The sequence below is a fragment of the Argopecten irradians genome, chromosome 15 (genome assembly GCF_041381155.1).
Source record: "Argopecten irradians isolate NY chromosome 15, Ai_NY, whole genome shotgun sequence".
Taxonomy (NCBI): Eukaryota; Metazoa; Mollusca; class Bivalvia; order Pectinida; family Pectinidae; genus Argopecten; species Argopecten irradians.
This window is the reverse complement of record NC_091148.1, coordinates 13,868,781-13,888,945: the sequence shown is the minus strand read 5'-3', so window position 1 is coordinate 13,888,945 and position 20,165 is coordinate 13,868,781. Positions and strand designations below refer to the sequence as shown.

At 33.8% G+C, this 20,165-nt stretch overlaps 1 protein-coding gene across 1 annotated transcript; it reads right to left on the bottom strand.

Annotated features, from left to right (window-relative positions):
* Nucleotides 1-2,923: 2,923 nt before the first annotated feature.
* LOC138309493 (amine sulfotransferase-like) lies at nt 2,924-14,733 on the bottom strand. The gene is made up of 6 exons (XM_069250706.1): nt 14,647-14,733; nt 14,168-14,350; nt 10,162-10,473; nt 7,672-7,769; nt 4,455-4,641; nt 2,924-3,444 (listed from the first exon to the last, which is right to left on the bottom strand). Exons 2-6 carry the CDS (start codon nt 14,337-14,339, stop codon nt 3,338-3,340), a joined length of 876 nt encoding a protein of 291 aa, XP_069106807.1. The 5' UTR covers nt 14,340-14,350; nt 14,647-14,733; the 3' UTR covers nt 2,924-3,337.
* Between the last annotated feature and the right edge of the window lie 5,432 nt (nt 14,734-20,165).

Sequence of the window (20,165 nt, the reverse complement as noted above, 5' to 3'; positions counted from 1 at the left end):
ATGTCAATGATAGTAACCCCTTGGGTATCGAGGATACTATTTTTTCACATAAACAATTTCTCCAAAAGAGATATGGCTTTGGTGCAAATGGACCATCGGACATATTATTTTGATCTTGGTTGAAACGAGGATAAATATCCCTAATTTAGTTGCCTTTTACGATCCTGCTGTGAAGCAGCAGGCACAATATTAATATCCTACTTTCAGTAAAGCATTGCAGGAGATTCGCACATAAGAAGTTGACATTAAGTTGTGTCTATGAGATCTGATGATATTGAACTTGCATGAGTTGCGGGTAGATATTGATTGTGACGTCATGTGATGCGAGTGTAATATCATACTTTTCGGCAATTTCATGCATGTGGGGACCGCAATGAACTGTGGGAGAGATTGACTTTTCGGAGAAAAAAACGTCAATTGTGCTCACAAAATGATGACGTAATAATCGATACCTTCCGCAAGGGAGCTAACTCTGTAATAATGGGTGAAAAATAAGAGTATTTTGATGATAGTAATTTTACGATTTTTAGATGGTGCTTGAGATTCTCTCATTATCTAAACAAACTGGAATAACATGTTTTTAAACATGGAAAAATTGATGATGCCTACTTCACAGAAGATATCATTAAAGATGCTCCACCGCTTACAAATGGTATTTTAATTGAATGTTACTTAAATTATCTCTATCACCCAGACCACGTGACCCTATGACGTAATCATCTTAACTAGGTCATGTAAAGATGTAAAGATTCACATGAAGTTCTAAACATCAATCTCAAAATAGCAAATACTTGTTAAATGTGAATTAAAGTGTTAATGATAAAATAGAACAAATGCTTAACTAGTGGTCACCATGATTTAATTCTTCAATTTTAGTCTAATATGAAAACATCCACTTTCACTCATAAAAAATTGACCTCTGAAATAAATATGAAGCCAGGGAAAATTGAATGTTTTGAATAGCATGTATTATGTAGCTGACTCTAATGTGTAGTCATGCAAAATATTTTCCTTACAACCGGGAAAGTCGTAAAATGACCTATTAGTACCATCCCTTATTTATTACAACGGATGATCGGCGAATACAGAAAATTCAGATACATTTTAAGTTATTAATTTACATTGCAAAACGTCAGATATCAATAAAATGATAATTTTCCACGAATAATAATAATATCCTCAAAATATCGACAAAATACCACATTTAATCACATTTTCTTTCAAGCTTTGAAATCATCTTAATCACTTAACAGTATCGCCTAGGCTTAGTATAGATTAGTACAAGTCACGGGAGCTCGATATGTAAAAGTTGTTTAAAGATGCTCCACCGCTGACAAATGATATTTTTTCACTATCACAAACACGAGCAGACGATTTAGTATTTTTTTTCAGTTACAAAAGTTACTTACTTTACACCATTACCACCATTGAAAAGTTTGAGCTTCTAATTTTACTTCAAGTTAAAGTTACAAAAAATAATTAATTGCATCCCGAAAAAATTCCGTGGCACTATATCCTATATGAAATTAAGTACTGATTGCGCATGCACTAAGGGCAAAATAAATAATTTTATATTATTTTTTGTGTTAATTAAACATATATATACACTATTAAACACCAATTTTTGTTCAAGAGATTAATATCATTTATGCTCTGTCGGCGATGGAGTATCTTTAAATTACAAGACATCACATATGTATAATACATACATATACACGGCACACAGTAAATACAATATTACATTACAGGTACATCTGTCTATGAAGAACACCCAATAGACGGAGAGAAATAGTCTAGATTGAAATGTGTTGAAATTGGTCATTTTGGACCCTATAAAAGTGGTCGTATTCAGCAGGTGGTCATTATACAGAGGTGGTCATTAAGACAGGTTATTCTACATTTTAATTAAGCAATATTTATATCAATGCCCTACATTAATTGCTTTTATTCAATTTTGCTTGTTACGAGCATTTTCATTGGCTTAAAAATTTACTATATCAGCCAATAAAGGAAAAAATGGCGTCGCCGTTTGTAACGTTGCTTCTGATTGGCTGAGATGACGGCGTAATGATTTCATAGACAAAAGAGTCGCGGTTTATTTAGAGTACACTCTGATTTTTGTGTTATAACTAATTAACATAAAAAATCTATTCAAGTTAATCCTTAAATATCAATACATGCAATTGACAATTTAAAGATGCTCCACCGCCGACAGACCATAAAAGATACTCATCAGTTCAACAATAATCGGTGTTTACTCATGTAAATGTATGTCTAATTATCACACATAATAATATGAAATAACTTGTTTTACTTTTGGTGGATGTACCTCAGTACTTCATTCAATATTGGGCATAGTGTCGTGGACTTTTTGGGGGACGCAATTAATTACTTTTAATATTCTTATCTTGAAGAAAAATAAGACATTTTATTTGGTGGTAAAGGGATAAAGTAAGTAACTTATATAACTGAAGGAAAATAGAAATTTTTCTGCTTTACAGAGAAAAATACTATTTGTCAGCGGTATAACATTTTTAATATGAATTTATAATAATCATCAACACGATTGCAGAGGCGTCATGAACATCACAGACAGATTGATTTGAAATTATTTCACAAAGTTTTCAAATAATCAGATTGTTTGTATACGTTTAAGCTTTTAATGTTTGTTGACCCTTGCATTATTTTTTACTTGAGTATTTTGGAATGTACATTTTCACTGATTCATATTCTTAATGAAAGGGTAACTGATTTCGTCGTCAATATATATCAGATTTACATAAATTACATGTTCTCTCGTTTCAAGGAGTACGAGGTCATCTTAATGTAACATAAACCTCTACAAAATGTAGACTTTTCAGGAGGAAAAACTGACCAATCACAGGCCTGCAGATTTCATTTGAAGATTACAGAGACAACGATGCCCAACTTCAAAGCCACACTGTTGACCACAATGTGCCATTATTTAATTCTTTTGATGCACATCAAAGAACAACCTGTCTCATCTCTTGTCGCGCACAAAGTCTTAAATTATGAGGTAGGTTATGGAATCTTTTAAATGTATTTTTCCTCATCAAGCTCTTATCAGTTACTTTGATCATATGTTAACTCTCACAGGGAGTTGCGACTTATGTGAACACAAAGAGTGAAGTGCTTCGGTCATTTGTAAGTATCTGCTTGGTTTTAAATTCGAAACTATTTGGTTGATTTTCAGTCTTAGCTCTGTCAAGTTGCTAAATTTGAATCTACAGGCTTAACTTTAAGTCCTGGCTCTTTTATTTAATTCGAAACTATAGGCTGATTTTGAGTCCTGACTCTTTCATTGCTTAATTCGAAACTACAGGTTGATTTTCAGTCCTAGCTCTTTCACCTTTTCGTTGTATATTTTATCAAACTGTTCACTTTGGGCAACAGTAAACATGGTTTTCCATTCTCCATCTTGACCTGCAATTGATAAAAAATATAGTAATTGATTATAGCGGAAAAGCATGTCAGGTGATTATAATAAATATATTCTTTATTTGAAATACGCGTCTTGCAATAAGAAAAATATAATATGACTGAAGGCAAGGCCTTAAAGGCCGCAGCCAGATTTTCAGTAAACCATTAATTATACAATGTTAAAAAGTTCAATTTATGGTAATAACGGAGCCGACCGAATTTTCTGTTTATTTTTTATTCATATATTCACACTCTGTCCTTGTCCGCAAACCTCCATTTGAGAAGGAAATCCACATTTTATTTCCGTAACAGATATTCCGTTTTTGGTTTCACTTGAACGCTTGCAAATAAAGAGCAAATAGCACTGATCATAAACTTCTGCCGGATGAATATTAGTGTGTTCGTCGGATCATTAAAGCGTTTGAACCGCTTGATTATATAATGAGATGACTTCAAAGCATCGCATCACGCTGATGGGATTTCTTTACAGTGGGTAAAAGATAATGGCGGCCGCAAACTGAAGCTGTCAGTGTGTTGGATTGAATTTGAAAAGATTGGGTTTTTTTTGTTACATTTTCGTGTACGTGTTACCTTAGAAGTGCTTCGCACTTCGTTGTGCCCTTATTAATAGAAAACATAAATTCAGGCATAAAATAAATATAAACAACGGCAGAAAATAACCTTAATGTTTTTGTAATATTCTTCCTGCAAAGCATTATGCTGTCATTGCTAATAAAAAGCGTTATTTTTTTTATTTTCAGCTTTATAATTGTGCTGTCAGTTATAAATAAATGTATTGCTTCAATCTATATCTCTTATCTGAAATCTGGTTTTTATTCTGTATTTAGAGTTATCTACCCTTGGCATAGTCATGGTTTTTTGTTTTTTTTCTTAACGTCATACTTTTACAGAGAAAAGGACGTGAGTTTCACTTACAAAATAATGACGTCACAATTGGTTATCTACTCGCAAGGGAGGTAACCCTGTAATATGGCTTTCAGATTGTTACGCACCTTTTCTATAAATCGGTAACCGTCCATCTTCAGTAATATGCTTCCATCGATCATTTGGTGGGGTAGAGAGATTGTGGCTTTCCTTTATTTTGTTGAATTGAATATTTTCACTTACAGAGCGTAAGAAAGACTCTTCATGGTCCACTTCTAGGAATGTTGCCAGCTTCTTAACATTCTCGAATGTATTCTGAAACACATGTAAAATAATTAATAATTGAACATTTAACGACAGATACTTCAGGGGTTACTAAATAATAGAGCTACAGGATCGGTGGGCGACAGCAGATGCTACAGTTTGCTTGGTACTTGGATGAATGCCAAAAAATAGAATACCGGCACACGGTGGTTGACTACTTTGGTATATGGATTTTAAAATGGACGTCGCGCTCTAAATCATCTTCAAAGATTGACTCTGGAGGCATGCATGTGATTTATATATGCTACTTATGTAAATTTAGATTGTACAGTGTCTGGGAAAGAACATGAAAAACAAAAAGTTATTGAAGCAATACTATTGCGTACGAACGCAATACTCTTTTATTTTTCATGTCAGATTGTAAGATTCCCATTTAATTGTACAAATAATTATTAATGTTGCTAAGCCAAAATTAGATCTCTGATCTGACTGTGTGTACTCATTGCATCTCTGATCTGACCGTCTGTACTCATTGCAACTCTGGTCTGACCGTGTGTACTTATTACAACTCTGGTCTGACCGTGTTTACTCATTTCAACTCTGGTCTGACCGTGTGTAATTATTACAACTCTGATCTGACCGTGTGTACTCATTACAACCCTGATCTGACCGTGTGTACTCATTACAACTCTGATCTGACCGTGTGTACTCATCTCACTGGTGGGCTGTAGCACAGGGGGCCAACTCAATGAAAATGGATGTTGTCATACATTTTTTGTATTTGGAGGATGGACTGATGAGTATATATGACAGTCATGTGGTTTTTTTAAAAAAATACGAGATTTGGAAAATTATTAAAAAATCGGGATATTTAGGCCTACTGTAAAACAGAGAAAGGGACGACAGTCGCCATATTGGATTTTTTACCCCCACCTCGATTAAAGTTAATTTTTTCACAATAGTATACCTTTTTCCCAGTGTTATAGTCACGCATCAGTCCTCCGATAATCCATGATCACACACAAACCATGCAAATGCATATAAACGATGTCTATATAGTCGAACGCAATATTTTAATCCAAAATTACCGGCGCTTTCTGACTTGTGACATCGAAAGCAACGTCCTCGCGAAGAGCGATTAGAGTGACTTCCCCTGCAGTGTAATTCAATCGGTTTAATCAGAGATATTCCGATACGTTTGTTTTCGCGGAAAATTTGAATATTAAAACGTATCGGAATGCCTCTGACTAAACCCATTGAATGACATTGCAAGGGAAGTCACTCTAATCGCTCTTCACTAGAACGTTGCTTTCGATGTCACAAGTCAGAAAGCGCCGGTAATTTTGGATTAAAATATTGCGTTTGACTGTATAGACATCGTTTATATGCTTTTGCATGGTTTGTGTGTGATCATGGATTATCGGAGGACTGATGCGTGACTATGACTCTGGGAAAAAAGGTATACTATTGTGAAAAAATTAATTTTAATCGAGGTGGGGGTAAAAAATCCAATATGGCGACTGTCGTCCCTTTCTCTGTTTTATAAATAGTAAATATCCCGATTTTTTAATAATTTTTCAAATCCCATATTTTCCGAAAAAAATTCACATGACTGTCATATATACTCATCAGTCCATCCACCAAATACAAAAATGTATGACAATATCCATTTTCATTGAGTTGGCCCCCTGTGGGCTGTAGATATTAAAATGATGATTTTTTGACAGTATCTTTAGCTATTATTTGTAGTTTTAGCCAGAATTAGAATGCATTGCAACTCTAGTGTTTTATTCAACAAGTAAGACAATTTTATTTTGTTATACGTGAGTTTTCAATTTGCAAAGAAAACTTCGCATGTTAAATTTTCCCTTCTCAGTTATTCTTTTAGTTAACTCGATGCTGAACAAATAATTTTATTTGCATAGATTGTGATGCTAAAATGTCACACATTTTATGATGTCGTTTTTATTGGTTGATATGATATTATGACAGCGGAATATCACCGGGCTTCGTCTTATTGTTATTAAATAATAACAAACGAAACTATGTGATGAATAATAACGGCTGATTTGACGATGTCTTTTGATCCAATATGTACCGTAAGCCAAATAATTTTCACATGCGATGTAAGTTATATGTGCGAAAATTAATTCTGCAGTAATCTATTGAAAACCATAAGAACTGATGAATTAAGTTGGGAGTGAATCATTGGCATGGACAGACAAACATATATATGTATTATGCCTTATTTATAAACATTAGTTACAACACTAAATGAATGCACTGTAAATTTTTGTCCGATGTATGTTTAGATGGAAACAAGCATGCAGAAATCAATTTACAATAAATAATAACAAAAAAATGTGAAATGAAATTGTTGACCACAACTTTGCTTCATGGTCTGACCGTATGTACTCATTTCACTGCACTATAGATGTTGATAAAAGGATTATTGGCAGAATTGCTAAAATCATTTTCAGCTATCATTTATACTAGTAAAATTAAAACCTATGTACAAAATTTATTTAAGTATTTTCATTCTCAAATTGTTGGTAGTTTTTTTGGTAAATAAGATATCAAAAGCTCTTCTTGATTTGTGAATAAGTAATCGTCGCGAACCCAACAGGTTAGAGTTCACGAAATTAGATCGGCGTAAATACAATAGGATTTCAGCAATGGTCCATCATAACACTCAGCATTATTTGAAACAATTGGCCTTTGATAATCCAAACCTTTGCGTCCCCAGCTCAAAACACCGGAATGCGAATTCTTCGGACAACCCAATGAAATCCGTTTCCCATTATTTCCGTCCGAATTGTGAGTTTTACACATTATCGGCGTTCGGATTATCGCGGGTCCACTCTACTCGTGTATAAGCTTTTTCAATTAATCTAAAATAAATATCTAAATTTAATATGTTTTTTTTTTCTCTTCATTTTTACATGTAACTTGTGTATTGTTTCATACAAAAGAAATCATCATAAATATCCCTGTGAAAACATTTACAAATATTAAATTCCTTTTATTTCTATAATTTTTGAAAGACATGTTCCATTTATTTCGATATGTGATGCTTTTAACCTGTTTAAAATCTTGATACGAGAGAACTAGACAATTTGGACTTTTCCATTCTTGCAAGTCTTTCATCCATGAAAACCATGTTCCATTTCCCATGAAACCTGAAACAAATGAAAAATAATTAAAAAAAAAAAAAAAAAAAAATCGACAACAGATTAAGTCTGGATCATTTCTGCATTCCAATAATGTTTTATTTACTCGGCATCATCGATATCCCATGTGTTCCTATCACTGTCGTTATATAACCCTTGGGATATGTCATAACCTAACTGAAGGCATTTCAGAAAAATATTACCAATCACAGGCCTGTCCAGAGACGACCTTTGGAGATTACAGATACATCATCGCCATCCAGTGAACCTTAGTTGATTCTGGTGATGCATACCAAAGCACCAAACAACTTGACTCATCTGGTGTTGCCCAGAGACCCTTCGGATTTGCTAACACATATTTCAGGGATCAAAACCACTGCCGTAATATCAACCAACCCCTGGACTATGGGATAGAAAAAACTGAAACCTCTATCGATGTGTATGGCTTTGAAATTGGTAGTCGCTTACTGCATAATCTTCAAAATAAGTCTTTGTATGCCTGTGATTAGAAAGTTGTTCTTCTCTTCCAGGGGAGTGTAAAACGACAATGATAGCATCTCCTTGAATATTGAGGATACCCATTCTACTGCAGATCAACGCATTTCTATCGTACCATCACAATGAACTGTTAAAACTCGTTATTTACTGGTTTTGGTCATTTCATATTTACCTGATGAGTGTTCAATCTAGTTATACAATCTGATTAACATGCAGATCCTAATACTCACTCCGTTTAACCGAACAAAGAGATGATTAAAATACAGACCCTGATACTCACTCCGTTTAACCGAACAAAGAGATGATTAAAATACAGACCCTGATACTCACTCCGTTTAACCGAACAAAGTGATAAATAAAATACAGATCCTAATACTCACTCCGTTTAACCGAACAAAGAGATGATTAAAATACAGATCCTAATACTCACTCCGTTTAACCGAACAAAGAGATAATTAAAATACAGATCCTAATACTCACTCCGTTTAACCGAACAAAGAGATTATTAACATACAGATTCTTATTCTAACTCCGTTTAACCGAACAAAGAGATGATTAAAATACAGATCCTAATACTCACTCCGTTTAACAGAACAAAGAGATAATTAACATACAGATTCTTATTCTAACTCCGTTTAACCGAAAAAAGAGATGATTGAAATACAGATCCTAATACTCACTCCGTTTAACCGAACAAAGTGATAATTAAAATACAGATCATAATACTCACTCCGTTTAACCGAACAAAGAGATAATTAACATACAGATTCTTATTCTAACTCCGTTTAACCGAACAAAGAGATGATTAAAATACAGATCCTAATACTCACTCAGTTTAACCGAACAAAGAGATGATTAAAATACAGATCCTAATACTCACTCCGTTTAACCGAAAAAAGAGATAATTAACATACAGATCATAATACTCATTCCGTTTAACCGAACAAAGAGATGATTAAATTACAGATCCTAATATTCACTCCGTTTAAACGAAAAAAGAGATGATTGAAATACAGATCATAATACTCACTCCGTTTAACATAACAAAGTGATAATTAAAATACAGATCATAATACTCATTCCGTTTAACTGAACAAAGAGACGATTAAAATACAGATGATAATACTCACTCTGTTTAACCGAACAAAGTGATAATAATGATCTGTTGTTTTAAATAAGATTTTTACAATATATAAAGTTATATATGCCGTAACCTTCATACCAACGAATCAATGAAAGTTTTTTTCAATATCTTATTTTCCATAAACAATACAAAAAAATTGTGAATTACTACAATACTTGCAATGCATATACATAAGTTTTATTTTTTAAAGTACAAAAAATAGCTGAAAATAATTTTTATTCTGTGCTGCCAATAATCGATATATTAACATCTACAGCACAGTGAAATGAGTACATACGGTCATACTATGACGTCAAGCCGTGGTGTGCATTTCCATTTCACATTTTTACTGTAGTATTGGTAATTGTAAAGTAATTGATGTAGGTATGTTTCCATCTATATCATACATCAGGAATGGAAAACAATAATTTTACAGTGCATAAAATTAAAAAAAAAATAGAAAATAGAAAAATATAGAATATAAAAATATAATTTTTTATAAAAAATTTAACTTATGTTTATAAGGCACATTTCACGTTTATCTGTACAATTGAATGATTTGCACAGTTTTATTCATCAAACCTTTTCAATATATTACTGAAGAAAAAATGTGAAGGAGTCAAAATTTTTGCACAGTTACAGCATATATAACTCATTGCATATAATTCAGAATTGCCCATGTGTAAGACAATATCTCCAACTTGTGAATAGTTTTATACATACATTAATTTTATTTTCAAATTCTAGAAATCAGTAAGCAAAGTTGATGATAAATCTTACATTCTTCTGATAGAAAAATCCTTAAAAAGCCCTCAAAAGTGCCTTTGTAGCCAAGATCTCCCATGGCGCTCATCATATGATACATGGACACCACCAGATCCTTCGGATTACGAGTAATGGTGACAACCTTCCCTTGTCCAAGCTTCATTTGTTCTGGGAGAAACCGGAAACGCATATGAGAGCCGAAAACTCTCGGTGATGGCATATTTTCGATAGCATTGAAGTCTTCAAATTCCATCCATGTTGGAGTTCCGTGATATTTTAGGGAACCTGATTTTAACATCCTCACAGTGTTGTAAAGCCAGTGTGTACCTTGGTGATAAAAGCGAATTTATTATACAGTTATGGTCTTGGTAACAAGTTGATATGGAGGTTTATTTACCCGGAGGAGTATTATTTCCCTAGGATTAGAGCGTACATAAACCTTCATATCACCTTGCCATGTGGAACATAAATTGCTTGGTACAATTATTGTATAAAGATAACTAAACATAATGCTTGATTTACTTTTTCGTTGTTGTTGAGAGAGATGAATCCGTGGGAAAGATAGGCGGTTGCCATGGAGGGACGCGTGAAAAATATGTTTGATCACATGGGATACGCTGTCCGCGTCGTTATCTAAGTGTCCGGGCTGATATCACGTCATCCGGGTTTTTCGATTCGGTTTCCGGTGCAAAGGGTACATTGTACTTTTTTTTAAATGTGGACATTGGATAAAAAAAACTCTCATAAAACTATTTGATATGGTAATTGAGAATGATGACAGAAGTCTTAAAGATAAAGGTAGGATCAGGCCAAATCGAGTTCTGTCCACATCGCCGAAGCTTCGATCGCCATTTACGTACATGTACTAAAACATAAACAAAACAATATTGGACAAAGACAACAAATTCTCCACTCGACTTCATGTCCTTATTATAACTGACCATACTGAAATTAAATCGCTTTGCCAAATATTTTTGTCCAAATGGATATCCGTAGTCAATTTTGTAGAAGTGATAGTACAAATATAAGCCTACACTATGATCTTGTTAATTTTGTGGAAAAAAATATATATAAAAAAAAATAAAAAATAATTCATTTAACATGTTTCAACGTAAGACCTACTGTATGTCTATAAGAATCAAATTTCACTGTTATGTAAAATCTACTCAATATGTTTTAATGACAATTTTTAAATTGTTAAAGATGCTCCACCGCCGACAAAGAATAAATTATATTCATCACTTGAACAATAATTGGTGTTTAATCGTGTGTATATATGTCTAATAAACACAAAAAAATATATAAGATAATTCATTTTGCTTTTAGTGCATGTCAAATCAGTACTTCATGCCATATAGGATATAGTGCCACTGATTTTTTTCGGGATGCAATTAATTATTTTTTGTAATTTTAACTTGAAGTAAAATAAGAAGCTCAAACTTTTCAATGGCGGTAATGGTGTAAAGTAAGTAACTTTTGTAACTGAAGAAAAATACTTAATCGTCTGCTACTGTTTTTGATGATGAAAAATTACCACTTGTCAGCAATGGAGCATCTTTAAATTTATCACTTTTTACAACGCGTTAATTAATAGAGGATCTAACATTCATTACTTTCATTTTCATTTTTGTATAGGAGCGGCAAAATCAGACTCGGATTTGACGTTTCCGTCTACAGAGACAATCGTGCGACGTCATATTTTAACCACGACGTCATTATTATGGATGACGTCACAATAGTTTTATTACACACGTATCATACGATATTTATGACATGGCCGTATGACATGGCTACACGGCTCAGTTAAATGATAAAAAGGTTATGGTATGACAATTTTGATATCGTATCTATATCAGATCTTGACCTAATGTGCTGATACCACGATGTATGGCTGGTAATGGGTGCGATATGAAATTTCTCTTAAAATAATATCATTAACTAAACAATTGCCATTTGTCTAACCTAATTAAAGACATTGCTATAAGTATATTATCTATGTTCCTATTAGTTAGCGAATATAAAGGACATGTTAGAAGTAGATGGACGACCAATGGTTTAAGTATTTTCAACTTCTTATATTCATTAATTTTGAATTTTGTGTGTTTATTTTGAAATAGTTAAATATGTTTTGGTTATATTTTAATCTGATGACATAGCAGTAGACGCATATGGTTAGTATCTTTCTAATTAATGTTGATGCTTGATGTTGAAAGAAAAATGAAGAGATGATAGGTTTGAAACAATAAAAGTTAATTCTGACCTTTTCTCGTCTTATTGATTATCACACCCGTATTACCATTAGAGGATAAGGGATCAACAATAAATTTCCGTCTTTGCATATTTCGAAATCATCTACTTTATCGGGTAGATATTGATTGTGACGTCATGAGTTTGGAAGCGTAATGTCATAATTTTCGTGGAAAACGACGTGAGTTTCGCTCACTAAATAATACAGTCATAATCAATACCTACCCGCAAGGGAGCTAACTCTGTAATGTGTAAAGACGGGACTAAGTATTGATCCTAACAGACATTTTCGCAAGTTTTTTTTATTGGCTAAAGAATTTATGCAAGCTTGTAGTTGATGCATACACTTGTTATAGATGTTCAGTTTACATCAGTTTACATGTTAAGAACGGTCACTAATGTTTCCAAAAACAAAGGGGCAGATGACATTGAAATGTCGGCAATACTCTGTCCACAATGTTAGAATTACTTCTTTTCCCAATATTTTCTACTTCGAGTAATTCGTATCCTACAGACATACGTTTATAAGAATCCAGTGTTATCTGGAAAACAACCGTGGATATTACGTCCTTGACCCATCACCTAGATTTACTCACAGTAGATAGTCAGTGTCACGGTGTCACGTGTACAGTTATAAGGATGTTGTACTTTAAGTCAGGTTCAGATAACACTATGATAACCTTGTTCGGAGGACAATATCCTCATGTAATATCTATAATTACCTAAAATATAGTAACCTGACTATGGCCACTTGTCAACCTGAGCCCACTCGTACTCAAAATAAATAATTACTCTTTTCAAAGTATTGCCACCAACGGAATTCGATTATTACTAGAATAACACAATGTCAAATATAGTTTAGTCTGTATATGTAAATGAAAATGGTCTTGTATACTCTGTGTTATATTTACATAGGTTACAAATATATCTAAATCAATCCATAGAATCCTATCTGAATCCACAACATTCAAAATTTCTTGAGGGACTCATTTTTCTATGAAATCATTGCGTCCATGTGTATGAAATGTTGATAACATAATGTTTACGTCAATGGAAATGCTCGTTACAGGAAAGATTGAATTAAATCCAGATCAAAATTTAGGTTCAAAATATCAATTATGAGAATGGATAGGTAAAAACATTAAAATTTCTGAATTTTTGTGCATCTGTGCACTTTAAAGATGCTCCACCGCCGACAGAGCATAAATGATATTCATCATTTGAAAAATAATTGGTGTTTAACTGTGTATATATATGTCTAATTAACACAAAAGTAACATAAAATGATTTATTTCGCCTTTAGTGCATGCGCAATCAGTACTTCCTTCCATATAGGATATAGTGACACGGAATTTTTTCGGGATGCAATTAATTATTTTTCATATTTTTAACTTGAAGTAAAATTAGAAGCTTAAACTTTTCAATGGTGGTAATGATGTAAAGTAAGTAACTTTTGTAACTGAAGAAAAATACTAAATCGTCTGCTCCTGTTTTTGATGGTGAAAAAATACCATTTGTCAGCGGTGGAGCATCTTTAAATTATTTCAAAATGGCTACCCGGTGGGAGTTATAGCTGAAGGACTCCATCTTTTGTTTTATGACAACCTATTTTCAATGAATTAACTCGATAACTGTATAGTAATTTCCAAATCTTTAACATTATGACATATGTGAAGAAAAACGCATTTAGTTAGTTGTTTTCTTATAAATGTGTATCAATGTGCTATTATTTTTAACTGCTCAGATTGTTATCATTTTAGTTAATCGTCTTTACCAGCCTTCGGGAACACACAGACTAGTACATCGTCTTTCCTGATCTCGCGGTGAGCTATTTTCTCGAGCTGATCTCTCACATTTCCAATGGCTTCCTTGTTGAACGCGTAACCTTGGTAACGTTTAAACGTATACGTGTTGTTCTGTTCATCGACAATAGTGACGAGATCCATATTGGCCTCAACTGAAAAGTAAACCAAGAAAATATTAAGTGAGATTTTTTATAAATAAACGGGCTCTATATATCAATGAAGTATATCTTCCCTTATAGAGAAATCATTTCTCTTTCCGTTGAGTTCATACCCTTGATACCATAATACCTATATACTGTTGATTAGAAATTCGTGTAAGGTCCCTATGAGCCCGAGGCAGTTGCTTATGTAGATATACAGAGAATTTAACATTTGAAATCAAAAATAAAATAGAAAAAAATGTTCGTTACATGCAAATTATCATTAATTTATAACTTAAATATAATACCTTGTAAATCACACTGTTTGCAGCTTCGTTGATAAGCAAAGGTTTATGTGTTAGCCAGTTGAAATATGTTGGAGGAGTGACTTCTACACCAACGAGTTTTCACCGAATAACTACTCCGTCGAGTTTTATCTTCGTTACGATAACACAGGTAAATGTACGATCATATGTACCGCCGTTATAAAGATGATGTCCCTCAACTAAGGTTTAAGTATGTTACAAGATGTTGCATAATTATAATACATACATGTCTAAAACAAGGCAATATCCATCATCAGAGGACATTTTAGAATTAAAAATTCGTTATTGCAGGGTGTAGTTATTGCTCTCTTTATTTCAACCAGGATTACATAAAGAATGATATTTTACATGAAATCATTAGACAAACCGCAAATAGATACTTACAAAATATATGTAAGTTTAAGTCAAATTGGTTAATATTGAATCGTGATAATAGATTTTCTGTTTTGAAAAGAAGATACAAAAATTTTACATTTTCTTATCTAAACTCCTCTAAATCTTTATTTGGAAAATCAAGTGTTTATTCGTTACCCTATAATGTATACTAAAATGATGCAAAGACAGAGTTCGATTTCGGAACAGAATTGGCCAGTCACTGTAGCATGGAACACAAAAAATGGTGTCCGAACAAATAAACAAAAAACTTACAAATATAATATCTTTGATATTTTGAAGCAGTCGCAAACAACATGTTTTTCAAGGCCGCAGCTATTTTCTCAATCCATATACCAATGATATATTACGTAAATGGAAAGGTGCACCTGTGGTGATCCAACAGGTTGTGCAGTGCGAGAACTTAAATTTTGACACGAGAACCACCAAGGGCTTCAGGGAGAGTATCATGCTGGAAATCCTTTGCTTGTTAGCTGGATTGAAACTTTAAGATTTTGCTCTTCGGATGTTAACCTTGACAAATGAGATATTTCAATGAAACATAGCAAAATTAATTAATTGTGGTCTCGGTCCTAAATAGTACAGTTTACATCTTATCTAATCAATTTACAATTGCACTCTGGAAAGCACCAATCCAAACATCGCGGAGAAACTTTCGGCACTCTTCGGCAATTTCCGAAATATTTCAATGGTGGTGTGCACTATACGAGTTATATCCCTTGTTATTAACTTTTTCTATGATTAGATTAAAAAAAAAACACATACGGAATCACATTGAGTGATTTCAATGGTTCCAGTAAATTATATTACAACGGATTGTTTGGGATTTCCCTTGAGATATTTCCTAAAGCTTTCGCCATACAAACTAGAGTTATGTCCCTTCTCTAGCTTGTTTACATCTCGGGTTGACAAAGGTTATCATGTATATCAGTATAAAATGGGACGCTGCTATATGTAGAAAGTGATGACGTCACAATGACGCAAACCATGCAGATGTGAGTACTAGTGCAGAAGATTATGTAAGCACAGATCGTGTTGGTAGATTAATATACGATGTTATTTATAACTGTAATACCGCGCACACGTGCTGAATCAAAACACAATCTGACGAACTCGTCAAGATAAACCATACACTGGTATTAGGAGGATAAATCAAACTATTTGGTATAGTTTTGTAATTTTAAAGATGTTCCACCGCTGACAAATGGTAATTTTTCACTATCAAAAACAGGAGCAGACGATTTAGTATTTTTCTTCAGTTACAAAAATTACTTACTTTACACTTTTACCACCATTGAAAAGTTTGAGCTTATAATTTTACTTCAAGTTAAAAATATAAAAAAAATAATTAATTGCATCCCGAAAAAAATCCGTGGCACTATATTCTATATGGAATGAAGTACTGATTGCACATGCATCACAGGCGAAATAAATTATTTTATATTATTTTTTGTGTTAATTAGGCATATTTATACACGATTTAACACCAATTATTGTTCAAATAATGAATATAATTTATACTCTGTCGGTGGTGGAGCATCTTTAATGTATTCCACATATGAACACACGGAACGTCGTGTGTTTTGTCGAGATGTAAAGGTGGCGTAAGAACTTTAATAATGATAAGTTTAACCTGACGGAGGGATATTCCGGACTGTCCAGGATATACCCTAGGTGTTCCGCACAAACCTAACTAATTAACTAAAACATAGCATGATTAAATACATGTACAGTCAATGAAAATATAGACGAATTAGACTGAGGATGACCTAGTTCGCTAAACCGGCCTATATTATTAGGCTTTTTTATTTATTTTTTTTTGTCTAATATATAGTCAGCTCGCGGAACCTTTTAAAAATCTGTCCTACGATTTCACATTTTAAGAGGTGCCGCGAGCTGACTATATATTAGGCAAAAAAAAACAACAACTAATAATATAGGCAGCTTTAGCGGACTAGGGATGATCAGGCGGTCTTGTATGATAATCCTATTACGTAACATAATGAACAGTTTATCTGAGTTGTTATAACTATACGACAAAGAATTGATCAATGTTGACATGTACAGATAAAGCTATTTACAATATGAATACGAGGTAATTGTGATCATCTTAGAAATATATTTAACAAAGAGTCTGATGAGTAAACGTATTTCGTTTCAAAGTCAATTTTAGCACTTCGCGTTTTATCACAGAATTTCCTTGTGATAATATCAACAGTCATTTCAGGGCGTGCTAGGTAAAGATATGACAGAGGAAAACCGGATTACCGGGAAAAAATCCACCGACCAGCTGTTAGTACCTAGCAACTGCCCCTCATGGGATTCGAACACGCGACCGAGAGGTTGAGGGCTTCTGGGTATAGGCTCCGTAACGCAAAACAATACACTATCTTGTTTGTTTGTACCCGGAAGTCGTAAACCGGAAGTTCATGGAAAACGAGACTTTCGGAGCCTATTAACACAGGAGTCTGCATCTGGTTTTGGAAAAATAAAATATCCTACCCCTACTGTATGAACAAGGTGAGACACTCCATGAACCGGAAGTTTTGTAAGGAGCAATCTGATTGGTTAATTGAATTAATTGCTTCTTGCAACTGCTCGCTTGAAGAGTTCCAATTCCGATCCACAGTTGAAGTATTGGAGTGTCTCACCTTGTTCATATAGTAGGGTAGATTATTACATTTTAATCAAACCAGAAGCAGATGCCTGTGAATATTAACCACTAGCCCACCACAGCCCCTACAACAAACAAATTATGCTAATCTTTGATAACCAATACAATGTAAATCTGACGTTTCTTTTAATTGGGGCAATGGCTTGAAAGATGATTAAGATGATGATGAACAATAGATTTTTTTGTCTTTTTAGATTAATAAATATGTTATTGGAAATAAAATAAGTATAAAAAGACTTCGTCTTTCAAGTCTGTTTTCAATGTCGCATATTTTCATTTTAACATTAATGGAAGAAGGGAAATAATCCATAGAATACTAAAATCGTGAACTATTTTTCAGCTTCGATACTACGTGCGTTTATGGTAATGATAGGAATAGTAGCCCCTGGGAGTATCGAGGATGCGGATATTTAAAAATGGATGTGTCTGTTATCTTTTATCTAAACGTTAAGTTAAAAATCTCCTGACAACTGATCTGAATCTAATCGATCTCGTCCTAAGAGTCTCACAGGCCCGAGTGTAGATACACCACTTGCACGTGCGCTCGTGAACCTGTGCACGTGGTCACTGGTCATACTGTGTATTCACCAAGTCACATGGAGTACACGGCTCCCACAAACGTTATCACTTAGTAAACGTAAGTAAAACTGTATCATTCTCTTTTCTTTTTAATTTCAAAGAAATTATATTGCATATTTATAATTGTTCATCCTCGATACTCCAGGGGTTCCGATCACTTACGATCTCTACACCCCTCGACTATCACATAGTAAAATTAGAGGCAACAGAACAGAAGAGGTAATTTAGTCATTTGATGTACATCAAAAGAGCCGTATAACGGTACACTGTGGTTGACTGTGTGGCTTTGATGTTAGGCGTCGCTCTCTCTGTAGTTTTCAAAGGAAATATTTGCAGGCCTGTGATTGGTCAAATGTTTTTCGCTGAGTTGCCTTCAATTTTACTATGAGATAGTCCAGGGGTGTAGAGATCGTAAGTGATCGGAACCCCTGGAATGTCGAGGATGATAATTGTTTAAACAACGCGTTTCATACGTTTCGTGCAACAGGGACATGGCACGAAATTTCATCGACGGTAAATATATACTTTATATAATACACAACAATAAAACAGTATGGACGTGAAAAGGTCAGGGGTCACCTGCCCGATCACGTGGGTTTTCTCCGGGAATTCCGGTTTCCTCCCACACTAAGACCCCTCGCGCGCTTACATCCGGGCCACCGAGAGTGATTTATATAAGTTGTGTAACTTGTTTCTTAATCGATGTAAAATAAATAAAGTTTATATTTTTTATATTTTTATGTGGATATGAAGGATAGGGATATTCTACACGAGGGTCACAAAATGTAGTAAAACCCGTGGCTTGCCACTTATGAAAGAGTATTTTTCTTTCATACCACGACATTTTATTGCAATTTTACAACTGGAATTTCCTGCCATTTTAAAATAAATTCGAAGAATTCCACGGCTGAAAGTCAATTTGTCATTAATGAAAAATTACGTGATATTTTCAACAAAATTTTCGTTGTTTGCATCTTTTATAGTAAAACCCATTTAAGTTTATGAAAAAAAATGTTAAAATTTTATCGAGGAAATAGAAATTTTGTTGACGCCCTGACGTCATGAGGCTTTATTGCATGGGTAGCCATGCAATACAGCCTCAGGCGGCATGAGTGTATTGCACGAGACCAGTCAGTATTACACCCGTAAGTATGAAAGAAATATAGATATCCTACAGCATTTTTCATGTAGCTTATGATATGTATAGATTATAAACCTTTAGTTGGAGATTCGTGCCAAGACTCTGTGATTCATATAGTCATTTAAAAAACATTTTTTCTAAATAATATAACATTATTTTTCTAAATAATAGTCCCAATAAAACGATTTCGGGTATCACTTGCTTATTTAAGGAATAGATTTCAATTTTGTTGAGGTTATTCGGGTATAATGATAATGGGGCACGTGTAAATTATGTGAAGCCGGGTTGCATAACATTTACACGGAGTCCATGTGAGTGCAAACTGTAAATATTAATAAGTGTTTCGATTCAACCATTTTAGGCGAGTTTTGTCTTCTGAACTATGTTCTGAGGAACAAATTGCATCAAGTAGAACTCAATGAGTTGCTGGATTGTTTTGGAAACACTGCCCTCCACCTAGCAGCACAATATCCTAAATGTTCGCCTGCGATTCGCCTGAAGGTATGAGGTTACTGGGTGAATCTGAAGTTGATGAAACATTGAAAAATTTCGAAGGAAGGACCGCAGCTGTTTATCTTTGGAGACCTGAGAAAGCCATCCTTAGATGTCATTACGAATACAGATTCATTTGTTATGGTAAGTGACATTATATTTTTGTAATTCTATGGCATTCGTTTGTCATCTGAAATAAGTGATGTTCATAAAATTGTTAGA